This window comes from Lentinula edodes (assembly GCF_021015755.1).
Source record: "Lentinula edodes strain Le(Bin) 0899 ss11 chromosome Unknown C8R40scaffold_33, whole genome shotgun sequence".
Classification (NCBI taxonomy): Eukaryota; Fungi; Basidiomycota; class Agaricomycetes; order Agaricales; family Omphalotaceae; genus Lentinula; species Lentinula edodes.
Window position 1 is genome coordinate 463,206 of NW_025764339.1, and position 16,998 is coordinate 480,203.

Below are 16,998 nucleotides of genomic sequence, written 5' to 3' on the forward strand. Positions count from 1 at the left end.
TCTTAACCTGGATAAATGTACGTGGGCACAGGATGAATTACTCTATCTCGGACACTATGTATCTGGAAAAGGTATTCAAGTTAATCCCGATAAGGTGAAAGTTGTCTTGGAATGGCCAATACCTTCCAATATTACAGAACTTCGAGGATTCTTGAACCTCGCTGGGTACTATAGGCGCTTCGTACGTGGTTTCGCTCAAATTGCTATGCCGCTAACTGATCTTCTCCGTGGTGCACCAAAAAAGGGTTCAACTATTTCCTGGACTCCCGAATGCACCGTCGCCTTCGATAAACTCAAATACGCACTTACTCACACACAAGTTCTCATTCATCCCACTCCTTGGCATGTATTTGTCATTGACTCTGACGCTTCTGGTACCTGTATTGGTGCCGTTCTTCAACAGTCTTGCACTCCATTCAAGGATCTTAACAAAGGGAGGGATGAGGGTGAATACGAAAAGCGATTTGAATTCAAAGAAAAGAACCTACGACCTATAGCATACGAATCGCGCAAGATGACTCCAACTGAACAACGGTACTCCGCCCAAGAACGTGAAATGTTGGCCGTTGTTCATGCACTCAAGAAGTGGCGAGCTTACATTGAAGGTTCCCCAACAGTTGTTTGAACTGACCATGAATCCCTCAAGTACTTCCTCACTCAAAAGGATCTTGGCCGTCGACTCGCTCGCTTTGCTGATGATATTGCCCATTTCGATGTCAAAATCATGTATCGTCCTGGTTCAGCTCAGATTGCTGCCGATGCTCTCTCTCGTCGACCTGGCCATGCCGATATCCCTGATTCTGACTATCAACCTCTACATACTATCGAAGTCAATGATCCTGAAGACAGGTCAGTAATTTTCCAAACTCTCGAACACTACCGAAAGGACTTACTGGCTGGTAAACCTTTGAAAAGTACGGAAGGAAAATATCTGGTACGTGATAATCTCCTGTTCAAAGATATTAGTCCCGATGACAGAGACCCACAGGTTGTCATTGTGCCTACCTCCGTTGCTGAAGCCCTAGGACTTGTCCAAAGGCTTCATGTAGATCTCGGACATCTAGGTATCAATGCTGTCACAGACTGTCTGCGAACTCGAGCATGGATTCCTTATTCAACAGAGATGATTGAATACACAGTACGTACTTGTGATCATTGTCAATTCACAAAACGCGAACCAACTCATCTTCAGCCAATGTTTCCGCTACCTCGAGTTAACGCCGGCGACATTTGGGCTTTTGACTTCATCGGCCCACTTCCTAAAACCAAACGTGGTAATCAGTACCTTCTCACTACAATGGACTTAGGAACAAGCTTTACCTTTGCTGATGAACTACCTCGACGCTCTGCAGAAACTGTTGTTCAACTCCTTCGTCATATAATTTCCATATTTGGGAAGCCCCGAGCAGTACTCACTGATAATGGTGAGGAATTCATGTCATATAATTTTCAAAATCTCCTTCAACGACTTACCATCGAACACCTTCATACTTCCCCCTATCATCCTCAAACTAATGGCCGCCTCGAAAAATTCAATGATACATTGGTTCAAATCTTAGCCCGATTCAGCGCTCCAGATCACCAGAATGAATGGGATGAGTACGTACTGGATGCTTTGCTTGCTCATCGAGCTCACAAAAATTCTAGTACTGGAATGTCCCCGGGTCGCATGATGTACGGCTTTGAACCACGTCTTCCTAACGATACTGTCTTTGGCACCCTACAAATTCCTCCTTCCGATGCCGAAATTACAGTCCTACAGGAACGTCGTCTTGAACATGTCAAAAATCTTGGACAATATCGAGAAGAAGCTAATGCAAAGGCCTTGGCCCGTCTTGAGGAAGAAGCAACAAAAAGAGAAGATGGGTATAAGGAGCAGGGACTCGGAGTTGGAGACCTGGTATTGAGAAAGAATGAACGTCAGTCTAAGATCCATCCCCGCTGGGATGGACCTTTCATTATTTGTGATGTCTCTGGCAAAAATACTTACCAGCTCATGACTAGGAATGGCTACATCCTTCGGAATCTCTACAATGGTATCCGTCTCCGACCCTACTATTCGAAGTCCTCTTCAAAGGTTGAGGACCCTTCTCTCTGGTATGCATCTGCAGACCTTCAACGACGAGACGCTCACGAAAAATTAAAAACAGGACGACGCGGTGACAGGAAGTAAACAAAGGACCTACCGGCAACTCAAACGGCATATTCTGATCTTCTGATTTGATCCGTGCATCCCATTTCCGAAATTCTCTGTAATTGTATTCCTATACTCTCTTTTTCCATTTCTGTGACCTTTCTGTGATATGTACATCATTGTAGAATATGTTACCAATGTCCTCATACTCAGCAAATGCTTTTGCAGGAGCAAAAGAGTTAACGAGGGGATTGTGTTGTATCATCACCTTCTCGTCATTCGGTTCCATTTCCGAGCCTTTGCCTTTTTTGGTATCGACCGCCATCTCCCTTCACTTATCTTTCTCTTCGACTTCAGATGACTTCTCCTTTACTTCCGTTTATTCTATCGACTTCTAAAATGACTTCATTATTCTTTCTAGCCAGTTCTGTGAGGTTCTACGGAGCCCTTATGACTCTGCGGAATTTCACAACAGACCTTATTTGTGTACTAAAGTCCTATCTTCTTATCTCTGGCGGATTTCTACGGTACCGACACTAGATAGCCCAAAGTAGTATAAATTATCGTAGGAACTCGAGAATAAAGTCCAGAATTCTCTCGCCTATTTGGTTGCTCGACCGGATTCAGCCCGAACTGAATAGACGAATACTTCACAGCCTTATCCACAATCCGAACCTGAATGCCATTTTGGGCAAGAACAAGTGCAGATACCAAGCCAGCCGGACCAGCTCCAACCTGTGAAATATGATCAAAATAGGCAAAGCCTTGGAGGAGAAATGTGATTACAATAAGGACGGGAATAGGCAATGTCATCACAGCTTTGAGGCGGGCTACCAGAGTGTAGCTGTGAATGTCAGTGAGTTTAAGTAGCTCATGTTAACGGCATTGCTGTGTGAATATTTCCATCATCAGGATCATGTTCCCGGTCCATCACTTTGAACTCTTCCGATGTTATTGAGGGTGGCAGATGATCATGATACGACAATCTTGATGTGGTGTGAACATAGATAGCTAAGTATGTAGACTAGGATGGCTGTTAGAATCAACCGTGACATGCTTTCGCCGTGTTGACTTGCTCACTAGCGTGGTACTTCGTCTATGAAAAACGAGCCTGGCCTCGTCTGTGTGCTGCATCAGTCGGCTTCCGTAACGGGGTTTTCGTTGAACACATCTGGTGTTTTCTTTTGCCATTTCATTTTGTTCAAGAAGATTTGGCCTCTACTGAAGACGTTTATCTTGGGTTCTAGTGTCCTTCAGTAGTGCGATGTTTGGCTAATTCAACGCGTTGGAAGCGCGAAGTAAGTCTATGTCTCTACCCCCCTTCCTTTACTTTCTTCCGACTCGCAGGCGGTAGGTAAGGTACACTGTCGATCCCAAACTGACCTCGGTATTATTCTTCAACTTCCTCAGTTTCAAACGTATTGACATCTATCTTACCATCGAACAAGAACTAAAATCTGATCACACAGGAATCCTCCGGCATATTGGCCTGGGAGTGGTGATTTACGTGTTGAAAATCTGTTGGCGAGATACTCTCCTGATGGACCTGAAATCCTTCAAGAGATTTCGTCCCATGTGAGGTCCGGAGAACGAATTGGTGTTCGTGCATGTACTAATACCACTTGTGTTATTTCTGAGCAACAGTGATTACTGCGAACGTTTTGGGATAGTTAGACGAACTGGTTCAGGAAATGTTCATTTTTCCTGCCATCAACTAAAGTACGCCTTTGTTGAACTGATGACGATATCTCATGCTCCACCGTGACAACAGAGCTCACTCGTGTTGTCTCTACTGAGATGTATCTATACCTCAGGAGAGGTGCTCTACGAGGTCTTACAAAATGCTCCGAGCATCAAGATCCAACGTCCCCAAATCGTTCGTTGCTTCTTTCCTTATAAAATGACATTTACTCTCTAATGCGTCCAGAGCCTGAGCTCATCAATGGCTTCTTCCCCGAGAGCCTCGACCCTTTCGGAGAGCACGATGACCTTACATTGAATAATGCGTTAGAATCCGCTGGATTACAAGCCCTCCAGGAGGATGTACCTGGAAAAGACCGAATTACACTTGATACAATGGTTTCGAGCGGCGGAAATGATTTCTCGTTAGGTCAAAGACAGATCGTTGCTCTTGTTCGAGCTATTGTGAGAGGAAGTGAACTGTTAATCTTGGATGAAGGTATGCGTGTATGTGGTTCTGTGTGTCGTGGGGGAGGGATCATTATCCATGGCCTTTTCCGTGATGGCTGACTTGTCCTTTCAATTCCTACACTGCTACATCTGCGATAGGTCTGTGTATAGTGCTAGTTGTCGCTTTTTACAAAGTATTAACACGATGCATTTCTTCTGTCGGCAGACTATAAGCCGGATAGCATCATACAATCTTCGTTGCACAATCAACTACACGGGGATGTCACTCTAATAACCATCGCTCATCATGATCGACTACAAACTATCATGGATGCAGAACGTATCGTGAGTGCATTCCTTCGTTCGTTATTCTAACATCAACTGAGGTGAGCTGGTTAGTACCCTAGGATATGTCCACTCACTAACTACGTTGTAGTTCACAGACAGATAGAGGTTGCTTAGTTGGGATTGCAAGGAGGAAGAGACAAGCAGTCTGATGAACATAAAGTTTTATTTTGAACTTGGCTGGAAAAATAGATATGCGCTCTGAAGTATGATCTAGGAAGGGGAAGTAGAACTTCGAATAAATAGCTAGTGGTACACGAAGTATTCGCTAGTCTGAATACATAGAGGTCGGTTGGAATTGCATGATCAGTTATGATGTACACTAGAAGAACACTTGGTGGTAATTCAATTATTTTACATCTACACCTTGTATGTCTCAGTATCCTTCTTATACTAACCGCGCCTCCTCCACCCAGCTGAACCAAGCGGCACACCGAAGCTTCCAAAAGCACCAGCACCATTACCTAGAAGATATTGAAATCAGAACTGGGTTAATGTCGTGGAAGAGAAACCTGCCAAGATTCACACCAGATGGCGCCGTACCAGCGCTCGAAGGTGGGGCAGTCTGATCCACAGGGGTAAAGCCCCCAGTGCCTGCTATTCCAATACCGCCAATTGACCGACTATGACTGTGTCCTCCACCGGGTCCCCCTGCCCCAGGATGCTGACCGGGTGCGCCAGCAGCAGACACAGGCGATCCCTGGAACGTGCTCCGAAACGATGTATTGGGCACCGCCTGGATACTCAAAAATTTACTCGGCACACCCTTCTCCCGATCCCCTCTATCTTCCGTGTTAGACTGAAACTCAAGCCCAATCCCGTCTTGTTCCCCTACGTCAAGCAACTTGACAAGTTTCTTCCCTATCGCGTTGAGTTTCTCAACATCATCCTTTCTCCTCGTCCAGACCTGGATGCGATCCACTTTCGCGCGGAGCGAAACGACTGCACCGCAGATTTCATCTCCGCCCTCTTCGAGTTCCTCGCCTACTAGGGCCATGCAGAGCCATCCCCAGCATCTATCGAGAAGCTCCGGATTATTCCGCATGGTCAGCACCCACTTTCCGCCAGAAGCATTAGCAGGGTCCTCCCACATGGGTTTGATGGGCGACTTGAAAAGATGATAGTTGGAGTTTCGTTCGAGGAGCGAAGGGGGTTTGAGCCAATTAAAGTAGCGGCAGAATTGCTCCACAGTGGTGAAGGAGCCGATGACGGTAAGGTTGGCTTCGTAGTCGCCCGGAGCGTGGGAGAATGGATTTTGGGATTGAGGTTGGGAAGGGTCGGTAGGGTTGGCCGATGTGTTGGTCGACATCGAGGACGTAGGGATAGAGGCAGCAGTAGGAGAGTTGTTTGTTGACGCTACCGCTGATGTGGCTGAATGGTCGCGATCCCGAGGAACGAGCGGAGGTGCAGCGCCAGTGGGGTTAGCAGAAGTAGGTGCAGGAGTGTAAGGGAATTTTGCTTTCGAATCGTGGTACAGAGTCCTATGGGAATTGTTATCGTTAGTACTTTAAGCGAAAGCCCCAATGCAAAGAGAGAAAATCATCATTGATATAGTGAAGGGAAAAAACCAATCAAACAACAAAGATACGGGTTTGACTCACCAAGAATACTGCAAGGGATGCTCCTCCTTCATAACGTGTACCCCAGGAGTCTTCGGATCTTCTATCATTTCCGGTTCAGGCGGCTTCGGCGTTCCATCGATACTCAGTGCCCGGGTTTTCGCCAGCCTCGCAGTAATGGCATCCAGTGAAGGAATATTTTTATAGCCCTTCACGGGTGGTTTGCCTTTGTCTTTCTTGGAGTCCCGATGACCTAAGGGTGGTGCTGGACTATCTGGATCACTGGAAGCGAGTACTGAGCCTTCGGTGCTAGCGCTGGTAAAAGCCGCGCTGGACATTACACTGTAGGCGGGAGCACTAGTAAGATCTGCACTAGTAAGAGTAGATGCAGTACCAGCGCCAGATCCAGCACTAGTGATCGCGTTCAGCTTATCAAGCTTATCGACAGTCAACGATTCTCCGCCTTCAGGTCCAGGCGTTGTGTTTTGGCTTCGCGGGGTCGAAACAGAGCTCGGACTTGGCGATCCAGCGCGAGTACTGTTCGCGGGATTGACTGCCACAGAATCATTCGAGCTCGCTGTAGAATTCATCGAGGCGTTGGAAGTGGTACGTAGGATTGAAGCCGCAAGTCGGGGACGGGGAGCTGCTGTTAAGTTCGTCGTTGCTGCATTGCTCGTATTGTTGTTGCTGTTGGTATTAGAGGTGCCATTGGTGGTTGACCCGTCTTTAGTCATTCTCGCCGCCAGCTGGTTCAACGAGGGCATCGGCATCCTCGAAGAAGTTTTCTTTGAAGGTGTATCGCCATTGGTGCTCATCGTGGCGATCGTCTACGACAGAGTATATTATAGTCCAAAAGTATGCCTAAGCGTCGGAAAATGTCTTGTCGAAGTCAAAAAATGGTTGCCGACGGTGCGTCTTTAGGCTCGTTTCATCCTTCTCCGGCGAGATTTCACTGTAAATTGATACCATCTTCATAGGCTAGTTTTCTCCTGCTTATCGCCGCCTTTCTTTCACCACCAGTTGACCCTTTCCTGGCAGTATTAGAGCGTGAGGTCCGCATTTCTCTGTTCGTCGCCGCTGCCTGGGCGTTCGCCTGTCCTAGGCATGTTTTTGGTGAACCTTGCACGAACCAATTTGGATACGTTTGTACCGACTCAGACAGCGCTCTTTCCAAATGGCCATTACGTCCAGGCTGCTCCTGGTGCAATACTGGCCATCCTCATCTTCATCGGGACCGCCATCCTGCTTTACATTCGTGTTCATCAGAGACTAGGTCCCTATCTTTTCGCCACCCTCTTCTCGTGCATATGTGTAATAACCAACTTGACCACGGCCGTCCTAGTTCCTTACTCTTACTACGTTCTCGGTCGAGCCATCTTTATCCCTTTGGAATTTCACTCCATTATATCCACCTTGGCATCTATCGTCCTCTTCCCGGAAACCCTGTCAAGCAAAGCAACCAAGTGGGTTGCTGCAGTTTTCGCCCCCCTTGCAAAAAGCTGCCTCGATCCATTTGATATTGCTGCAGTCAACGCAGACAACGCCAGGTGGCGATTTCGTAGAAGAGTTCGAAGGCCATATTGATTCCCTTGCAGGAATCAAGCAGCGCTAGGTCCTCTAGCACAAGCTGCACCATTGCTACCGTCTGAGGTAGCATATGCCCGGTATATCCCGAGAGACTGGCGACCGCTGCAGGATCTTGCAAGGCGTGTCGCTGTTCCCGCGAACGGGATGTTGATTGACTTTACTCTTGTCGATCCTACTCGCGAACGTTTTCCCGTCACACCTGCAAGAACGAGCCATAGTACTCCAGTTGAAAGACATAGCGAGCCACCACACCATCATCATCTCAGTAATATTCTTCATCGGGCGCATTTACATAACAGTAGCCGTTTCCATCACCGAGCCTCGTCATCGTATGGAAATCGGCCTACCTCACATGCTCCTGGTGTGTTAAATGTCCCCTCCCCCTTATGAATGAAAAGTTAGTCTCTTATCGATATTTCTTAGTCAGTGTCTCTGAGAGTCAGATATTTCTGGATCTAGAAGGTCATGCATGGCATGACCCCAGGACAGACAGAATCTCATACCACTCAGACTCACAAACTCTTGCAAGGATCTTCCACCCCGCTTCTCGAGCAGTGTCAATCCGCCACCGTATGTCTTCAATCATGGTTTGCTGATGTTGCTTCTGGAGACGGTGCGTCTTGGAGCTAGCGCGGGGAATCATCTCCTATACTCAGCACTGCTACTCAAACCGAGCGTCGAGAGAAAGCTAAACAGTCCTGTCGGTACAGAAGATTCAAAACAATTGGAATTATGAGTACAACCAGCTGCCGTCTCATCGATACTTGTTCAACTGTCATGTGTACCAGTACCACCTTATGCGATTTGCGAATATGCCAGGAGAACTCTTCGATCCCGTTATCTGCTTGGAAACCCGACCTGAACGTCGCCATCAGCGTATTTGGACGCCAAAGTTTCATAGTCTTACAAGTGTCACTGTATTCTTGGAATGGATCAAGAGTGTCTGGACGGACAACGATAAACGTAGGTCGCAGTGCGAGTGCTGGTGCAGCAGGAGAAGAAGGGGAAGAAGAGGATCCAGACCGGGTTCAGCACGTCAATTGTGATAGGGGGAGTGATATTGAATTTGATGAACTTTCGGGTGAAACGAGAGTTGGGAATCGCGTCCTGAACGACGAAGATGATAATATGTTTGGTATGGGCTTACCGTAGACAAACAAAGAGACCCAGATGCGCTGCTTCTGAGTAATGTAGGGGAGTTCATGGACAGATGGATCTACAACCGCGTCGTGGGCTTGACGACTGGGAACGCGCTGTATGTCATGAAAGCGGGAGTCCTCACGAGTGAGCGGTGGTTTGATCCCTCTTTCGATACTGAAGGATTTAATGAGCAGCTCTTATGTGCATCCCGTTCTTCATCCCTGGATCAGCGCAATTTGCTTACGGTGAGCAGGTCCTCTCACTTCTTATCGCATTGAATATCGACTGATTCCATTTTTGGGGAATGCGGTTCTAGACAATCGGTTCCTTGGGGGAATGTGCGTTGTTTCCCTGACTAACGTTGTCCTTCCCAAAAGCTCGCGTCCTCTAATTCAATTTCAATAGTATAATGGCTCAGCTCACGTCTGCGAGATTTCGCGGGGACACCACGTTTGGCTTCCTTACGCTAATATTTAGTACCTTTCTAGGGGGCGGTGTAGGTCTGTGTGGTGAGTACACGATTATACTGATCGAAGGTTTTTATCAACTATTCGTGTCTTTGACACTCAGGTAAATATGTGCACCGAATCAGGCTTCTACGCCTTTGGGGAGATCTTCGCAGTATGCTTCCCGTTCTTCTTCTACATAAGGCTGTACCTCCGATGAAGATTTTGATTTTCTTTGTGTGACAACGGTTTTGGTAAGAACGATTCAATGTTTTTGAGTTTCAGTCTAAATGATCCCGCCTCACAGGTTATCAGTTACTCGTATCAAGATCAATTCCAAGCATAGCCGTCGAGTGGAGTCGGATAGAGTGTGGCCTGGGTGAGTGAACTTCTGTTTCCGTTGCATACCATAATTCTTCTTAAGGTAAGGCTCAAGCTGGGAAGATTGAAAAGGGGCCAGGTGAACGTCAAACGGAGGTCAGTCATGTTCAGGTTTTTTATTGTTCGCTCTGTTGATCTGTTTTCTAGATTTCCTTGAGAGCAAAATGGCCCGAGGAGCGATATCATACACTGTTCAATTTGCAGATGTATGTACGCTCAGTGATAGCGATTTTATGAATTGCTCATGTGTGACGACAGGCAAATCTCGTACTCGCTCTCTCACCTTCTTTCCGTCATTGAACACCTCGAGCCTGCATGAACCCGCGCCCTACTCGGCCGAACAAGGTTTACAGACCCGAATTTCCAAGGAGATGTGTCGGCAGTTATTAGTTCGTCCAATCCTCCTATGTCTGTTTCCACTGTATGTTAATCTAGACTTACGAATTTCCTTGTCTTTTCTTATTAGGTATGATATTTATACCTCCCTTCGTACGCGCTTACCTCTCTCTCAAATCACCCTACGCCCGCTCGTCGAGAGGTTCATGCTCCAGTATCACAGGGGCTGAATGTTATACATCAAGGAGCTGAAGAAGATTACGGTCTGCCGAGCGGACGTTGACAAGGGAGACCTTGGAAAATGAGTAGTATTTGTAAGGAAATGCACCTTTTACATACTCAACGGTTATTGATCGGTAATATCAGAATGTTTTGTGTGGTGTTTCTTCAGCATTTAGGATTGTGAGTCGGCTGGATAGGCTTATGGTTGCTGCGAAGGAGATAAATATCATATACAGGGCATTGGCCCTGGTGATCCGGATTGGCCACTACAAGAAGGGAAGGTGTACCATTGGGAAGTAGGACGAGTACAAGGATGTGAACCAACACAATGTAAGTACGATACAGTGCTCGGTCATTATCATTTGTTTAATCACTGACTGTACCTTTGTCCCAGACTGTGTAGCTGCCTGTCGCCTTCTATCAAATGCCAAATGACAATCCAAAAGATGTCTGGGTCATATATATCCACTCGTATAGGGCTATTATATGCCAAGTATGATCTGAGTATAATACTCAGAAGGCTATGAATACATGTCTGATAACGGATGATTTGTGATTCATTTGGGTACGAGAAACTGGTGATTCGATATGCAGCTCAATCGTTGAAGACGTGGTAAGTGCTACTTACAGCCGTATACAGGAGTATGAGGATAGGTGATATACCTTTTGTAAGGATTTCTTGTCGGAACAAGATATGCCATGATATGGTGAATCTGCAGCGGACGAACGATTCCCAAAATCATCCCTCCAGAGTCCATGGTGCAACAATAATGGCATAGCACACTACTTCGTCGTTTCGCCCTTCAGGTTGCACTGATGTCCATCCTCGACCACAAGGTGTTGAACGCGGCTATGCTGTTCACATGCCACTAATATGATCATGTGTTATGATATGTCATATGTAGTCATATCTAGTCATTTACTATATGCGGATTCCTCTGTACTTCCTTATGTAATACTGTCATACAGTTATGTATATAAACAGGCCATATCCTGTACTGGAATCCAACTCGCTTCTCTCTTACTTTTATTGCCTCTCTGAGACTCTAAGCCCTACTACCCAGGTAAGGTGCTGGAGAGTGTTCCACTATGCACTACCTGCCTGCTCAACAGGTTATGGGCCCCGGATGAACGCTTTGCTGAGCTCTAAGCTCGCAGCGCTCTCTGGTCTACTGTTGTCATTGACGCATCTATTTGATTGCTGTCTCTGACACAGACCTTTACCTGGAACGTCGCCTCTGGTGCTGAAGTCAATATCGCACTTAACAGTGCTGATTATGACATCACCCAAGAGTGCTTGACACTGTAGATGACAGCTTGCTAGACTTATGTCGCAGCTTGTCACTACTGGCAATAACATTCATGCCATTTTGTTTCCATCTGTTGTCATTGAGCGTTTATGAATTGCATGCTGACATTTTCTGTTGATTTTATCCAGATCGCAATGTCTTCTGCACTCTTCACCGCTGTTACCACCACCCTCAAAGGTGATAACTACGACACCTGGGCCTCCGAAATGGAAGCCTTCCTTCAGGCTACAGGGCTTGAATCAGCAATTACGACTGACCAACCCAGTGAACCATCTCCACTTGTTGCTGCAAACGCCGCCAGTGTTGAAGCCTGGAAGAACTATGAGGTTGTTTTCAAAGCCTGGAAGGAGATCGACACCAAGGCTATTGGTAACATTCGCCTCCGTATCTCTCCCTCCATCCGCATCCTTGCCAAGGAATACAGCGACACAGCTAAGAAGCTTTGGAACTATCTAGCCAAGACTTACAATGTCAAGAGTCTGGGCGCAGTCTTTAATGACTTTGCTGCCGCTATGGCTATTAAAATTCCATACAAGCAAAATCCGCTGTCCTCTATGATGGAGATTGGCATGTACTTCACCCGTATGGATGAAGCTGGCATTGGTCTTGCTGACCACCTCGAAGCTTTGATTCTTTTATCTAAGCTCCCATCACGTTACTCTGTTGTTATCCAAACCATGTCTCAGCTTGAAACTGCAGAGCTCAAGAAATTGACCTTTGCTAAAGTTCGTATCGCAGTTATGAACGCTTTCAGCGGAGACACCATTGGCAACTCCCAACCGCAGAACGCGAACAAGTTTTCGAACGTTCATCGCAAGGGAAACGATCCCAAGTTCTCCCAACAGCAGCATGGTAACAGTAGTAACCAGCAGCAGAAGGGACAGAATGGGAACGATGACAACAAGAAGAAGCGTAAGCGTGGCAGTGGAAAGAACAAGAAGGCTAAGAAGAATGCAAACGCTGCCCAAGCTGATGCAGACTCTATGGACTTCAGTCCGATTGGCAGTACTGTTGACTTTGGTCCGGTACGTACTGATCTTACTCCTTCTGTTCAAGATGTGCGCAAGCACTCCATCCATCCTCCTTACAACCCTCCTCCTAATGCTACGTCCCTTCATCTTCATAAGAAGACAAGGATGGCCATTAAACGTGCCCGTGACATTGGCGTCCGTGCGACTGCCGAAGTCATTCGCACCCTTGAGCCAGCTGGGCATATTTCGGAGTTGGACAGTGATGATGAACTTGATCCTCCGACAAAGCGCACTCGTGCAATGTCTCCTGTGGATGATGTTGAGAATGGCAGTAAGGCTCCTACGCCGCCTCCTCCACCTCCTCCTATGGACTTTGAGGTCCCAGGAACTGCCTCTTTCGACCCTGATGAGTTGATGAACTTCGACTTGGATCGTGAAATTTTGGCAATCACTGGATTCATGGACACCATGGGGTCAGTACCCTCCTCTGATCTTGACCATATGGGATATACTAACGCACCTTCATCGGTTGCAGTGGCGAAGACATGCAAGTCGGCCTTTGAGCCTGATCTCTTGTCCCGTTTGTATAATTACCGTATCGATGCCAAGTATATATCCAATGAACATTTTTGTGTACATGACGTTTCATACTCTGTGTGCAAGAAGTGTAAGGGTAAACAGAGAAATCAACCTAAATGGTGGATGAACGACTCTGGTTGTTCTGAACACACTACCTTTGACTTGAGTGACTTCATTGAGTATGAAGACCTTGAGGAAAGAGTGCTCATAGCAACTGCAACCACAACTGCCTACATTACTGGCGTTGGGACTGTCTTGATAAATTTCAAGGATGTTAGAGGTCGCATGCATTCGGCACGAATCGCTCCAGTATTCTATATGAAGGAGTTGAGTCATCGCCTTATAGCACAAGGACGCTTCCTACAAGATGGCAAAACTGTTCGCGGCAACGCAGACAAAGTTGACTTCTGGGACAAAGACGGTTTATTCCTGTCATTTGAACCACGAACTCACAGCGATACAATCTACATTCTCAAAGATTATTCGCCACAGCCTATAGCTGTAAACCTAGTGATCCACTCAGTGGACTACACTACCATGCATCGTCGCATGGGTCATCCATCGCGCGAAGCACTCACTCAACTGAGGAAACATGCAGAAGGTGTTCCCACCTTTAGCATTCCCCATGAGGAAGATCTATGTGAAGGTTGTGCCAAGGGAAAGATGACTTTACGTCCATTTCCGCCAACTAATCGTCGGGCATCACGTCCCTTCGAGATTATTCACTCAGACCTCAAAGAATGGCCTACCATTTCGTACCACAAGTACAAGTATACGATCTTCTTCATAGATGACTATACTTCGCATGGGTTCTACTGCCACTTAAAAAAGAAGAGCGGAGCTCTTCCGGTGATAAAGCAATTCATTGCCACAGTCAAAAATCTATACGAGACTAACGTCAAGGAATGGATGTCTGATGGTGGCGGAGAATTTAGATCCAATGCACTTGATGAGTTCTTTAAGAACGAAGGTATCAAAGCACAATGGTCATCTCCTCATATCCACCAGCAGAATGGAAGAGCCGAAAGGTTTATCCGGACTATTATTGAGAAAAGTGAACCACAGCGCTTTCAAGCCTGTATTCCTGATTCCTGGTGGGAATTCTCTGTTGCACACGCTGTGCATGTGTATAACCGCACTCCTATGCGTCGTCACAAATGGAAGACACCATATGAGATTTTGTACAACAAAGTTCCGCGCATAGATCACTTGCGTGTCTTTGGCTGTGGCGCGTATGTCTATCTTCATGAAGAAGTACGGACAAACAAACAATCGCCTAGGTCAGAACTAATGACATATCTCGGAGTTTCTGACGGTGGACACGGAAATATCTACATGCGGTCGAACAATGCCATGTTCACTGCTACACACGCTGTGTTTGACGAGAAATTATTTCCTCGTTGTAAATCCTCAGAGCGTCATCGCTCTACGCGACTACCAGATCGCAACCCAGATCCTAAAGATCCTATTCCTCCACCTGGTGATGATGATGTTCCCATCTTTCATCAACCTACTACTCCCCAAAGGAGACAGGATCCGGAGCAAGACGTTGCACCGCCTGTGCCAGCTGAACAGCCAGCACGAGATCCTAGTCCGCCGCCACAACCCCGGAATGAACAACCTCCTGCTGAAGAACAGTTGAGACGTTCAGGTCGTGTGCGGAGACCACCTACTCGTCTTACCGGTGATCCTAGAAGCAGCAGTAAGCTTCCTACGGAACAACAGGTAGAGAGACCAATGAGGGATATTCAGAGACGCGCTAAAGCTCCACAGCCAGGTAGCTCCTCGGCTGAGCAAGAACGCCCTGAGCCAGAACAGGTTCCCGGACCTAGTACTGAGCATCCTACTCCTGAAAATGGAGAACAACCCTCTGTCACTCCCGGTGACGAAGCTAATACCCTGATCAGACTATGTCGGGAAGGGGGAGCTGAATTAATATATTTTCTCATGGCTAAGGCCATTCCCTTTGAGGGGGAGCTGAAAAGCTCTGAGAATGTCCGTGAATGGACTTACAAGGACATTACTCGCCTACCTAAGGCTGAGCGTGAGGAATGGCTTAAGGCCTGCCAAGAAGAGCTTGAAGCGCTCAAACGGCGTGGTACTTTTGAACTCATGGATCGTCCAGCAGACCGAAAGGTCATTAAGAACCGCTGGGTCTTCGACATCAAATCTGATGGTCGTAAGAAGGCACGCCTTGTTGTCAAAGGGTTCTCACAAATTGAAGGTCTTGATTATGACCAAGTCTTCTCTCCTGTAGTACGGTTTGAGACTGTTAGACTGTTGCTCGCCTTGACTGCGCTGAACAACTGGTATCTCACTGGACTCGATGTTCGAAATGCCTATCTATATGGCGTCTTACATGAGACTATCTACATGGAACAGCCTGAAGGTTTTCGAATCAAAGGCAAAGAGGATAAAGTCCTCTTACTGCGCAAAGCTCTGTATGGACTGAAACAAGCAGGTCTTGTCTGGTGGCGAACACTGGACTCATACATGAAAACACTCGGCTTCAAACGCCTGAGCTCTGATGCAGGTATTTTTATCCGACGAGGAAAAGATGGCTCTCTAGTCATCGCCATCATCTACGTTGATGACGCACTCTTCGCTGGACCTGACAAGAAACTCGTAGATTCCCTTAAAGGGAAATTCATGTCACACTGGGAATGCAGAGATCTTGGTGAAGCCAAAGAATTCCTTCGCATGCGGATTAATCGTCGTGGCAAAAAGATCTATATTGATCAATGCGCCTACCTTGACAAAGTCCTTAAGCGTTGCGGGATGGAAAATGCTAAAATGGCTGATACACCACTTCCTGCAGGGTTCCAACCCGAACCCACCAAAGGCCAATCGAATTCCGCTCTTCGTAGCAAGTTCCAAATGGTTATTGGTTCCCTTCTCTACCTTATGTTGGGCACACGTCCCGACATCTCCTTTGCTGTTACCAAGCTTGCACAACATGCAGCTAACCCATCTCAAGAGCACCTTAACAAGGCACTCTATATTTGCCGCTACCTCCTAGGTACTAGATCATACGCACTTTGCTATGACGGTGAATCGGGTATTGGTCTCAGCGCTTGGACTGATTCGGATTGGGCTTCCGATCCCTATACACGCCGGTCACAGACTGGATTTTTCATGAAGCTTGCCAATGGCATCTTCTCTTGGACCAGCCATGCGCAGAAGACAATCGCTCACTCGTCTACAGAGGCTGAGTATATGGCATTGTCTGATTGCAGCCGTCAAGTGGTTTGGATCCGTAATCTACTTGAAGAACTAGGCTATAAGCTTGACGCTATTCCTATTGCTGGAGACAATCAAGGATCCATTTTCATGGCATCTAATCCTGTCACTAGCAAGCACTCGAAACACATTGACATCCGATATCATTATATCCGTGAAGTTGTTGAACGTGGCCTTGTGCAAGTATTCTTCGTAGATGGCAGTAACAACCCTGCAGATCTCTTCACAAAGAATCTTGGGCGTATCAAATTTGAGCTATTCCGCTCAATGCTTGGACTTGAGTTCTACTCGTCCACCAATCCTTAGGCTGTCTGTCCTGTCTGACGCCTACCGCTATTGCTTTGAGCAAAGTACTTTACTGTGCTGCTCAGCAAGGGGGTGTGTTGAACGCGGCTATGCTGTTCACATGCCACTAATATGATCATGTGTTATGATATGTCATATGTAGTCATATCTAGTCATTTACTATATGCGGATTCCTCTGTACTTCCTTATGTAATACTGTCATACAGTTATGTATATAAACAGGCCATATCCTGTACTGGAATCCAACTCGCTTCTCTCTTACTTTTATTGCCTCTCTGAGACTCTAAGCCCTACTACCCAGGTAAGGTGCTG

At 46.8% G+C, this 16,998-nt stretch overlaps 4 protein-coding genes across 4 annotated transcripts; 2 read left to right on the forward strand and 2 right to left on the reverse strand.

Annotated features, from left to right (window-relative positions):
* Positions 1 to 2,214: 2,214 nt before the first annotated feature.
* C8R40DRAFT_1118846 (uncharacterized protein) lies at positions 2,215 to 2,989 on the reverse strand. Its single transcript, XM_046228705.1, has 4 exons — positions 2,921 to 2,989; positions 2,736 to 2,869; positions 2,612 to 2,670; positions 2,215 to 2,551 (listed from the first exon to the last, which is right to left on the reverse strand). Exons 1-3 carry the CDS (start codon positions 2,945 to 2,947, stop codon positions 2,640 to 2,642), a joined length of 192 nt encoding a protein of 63 aa, XP_046083317.1. The 5' UTR covers positions 2,948 to 2,989; the 3' UTR covers positions 2,215 to 2,551; positions 2,612 to 2,639.
* A 618-nt stretch (positions 2,990 to 3,607) lies between these two features.
* On the forward strand, positions 3,608 to 4,639 carry C8R40DRAFT_1052996 (P-loop containing nucleoside triphosphate hydrolase protein; the record flags this gene model as incomplete). The annotated part of the gene is made up of 5 exons (XM_046224803.1): positions 3,608 to 3,737; positions 3,805 to 3,827; positions 3,906 to 4,010; positions 4,064 to 4,328; positions 4,491 to 4,639. Coding segments are annotated over 5 exons (672 nt in total), but the record flags the coding sequence as incomplete, so codon positions are not given.
* On the reverse strand, positions 4,507 to 7,091 carry C8R40DRAFT_510038 (uncharacterized protein). The gene is made up of 4 exons (XM_046235286.1): positions 6,211 to 7,091; positions 5,126 to 6,114; positions 4,687 to 5,073; positions 4,507 to 4,635 (listed from the first exon to the last, which is right to left on the reverse strand). The coding sequence occupies exons 1-3, from the start codon at positions 6,981 to 6,983 to the stop codon at positions 5,003 to 5,005; spliced, it is 1,833 nt and encodes a 610-aa protein (XP_046083319.1). The 5' UTR covers positions 6,984 to 7,091; the 3' UTR covers positions 4,507 to 4,635; positions 4,687 to 5,002.
* Positions 7,092 to 7,272: 181 nt separating this feature from the next.
* On the forward strand, positions 7,273 to 10,041 carry C8R40DRAFT_1173964 (uncharacterized protein; the record flags this gene model as incomplete). The annotated part of the gene is made up of 11 exons (XM_046232101.1): positions 7,273 to 7,715; positions 7,764 to 8,116; positions 8,179 to 8,217; positions 8,285 to 8,325; positions 8,386 to 8,459; positions 8,544 to 8,890; positions 8,950 to 9,140; positions 9,212 to 9,233; positions 9,766 to 9,818; positions 9,870 to 9,928; positions 9,981 to 10,041. The coding sequence occupies 11 exons, from the start codon at positions 7,273 to 7,275 to the stop codon at positions 10,039 to 10,041; spliced, it is 1,683 nt and encodes a 560-aa protein (XP_046083320.1).
* Positions 10,042 to 16,998: the final 6,957 nt, after the last annotated feature.

Coding starts and splice junctions, on each gene's coding strand:
- C8R40DRAFT_1118846 (XM_046228705.1), bottom strand. CDS start 2,947: ATGACATTGCCTATTCCCGTCCTTATT. Junction 2,870..2,920: donor TGCCTATTCCCGTCCTTATT/GTAATCACATTT, acceptor CATATTTCACAG/GTTGGAGCTGGTCCGGCTGG. Junction 2,671..2,735: donor CCGGTCGAGCAACCAAATAG/GCGAGAGAATTC, acceptor TGGGCTATCTAG/TGTCGGTACCGTAGAAATCC.
- C8R40DRAFT_510038 (XM_046235286.1), bottom strand. CDS start 6,983: ATGAGCACCAATGGCGATACACCTTCAAAGAAAACTTCTTCGAGGATG. Junction 6,115..6,210: donor CATCCCTTGCAGTATTCTTG/GTGAGTCAAACC, acceptor TTTCGCTTAAAG/TACTAACGATAACAATTCCC. Junction 5,074..5,125: donor GCCATCTGGTGTGAATCTTG/GCAGGTTTCTCT, acceptor AATATCTTCTAG/GTAATGGTGCTGGTGCTTTT.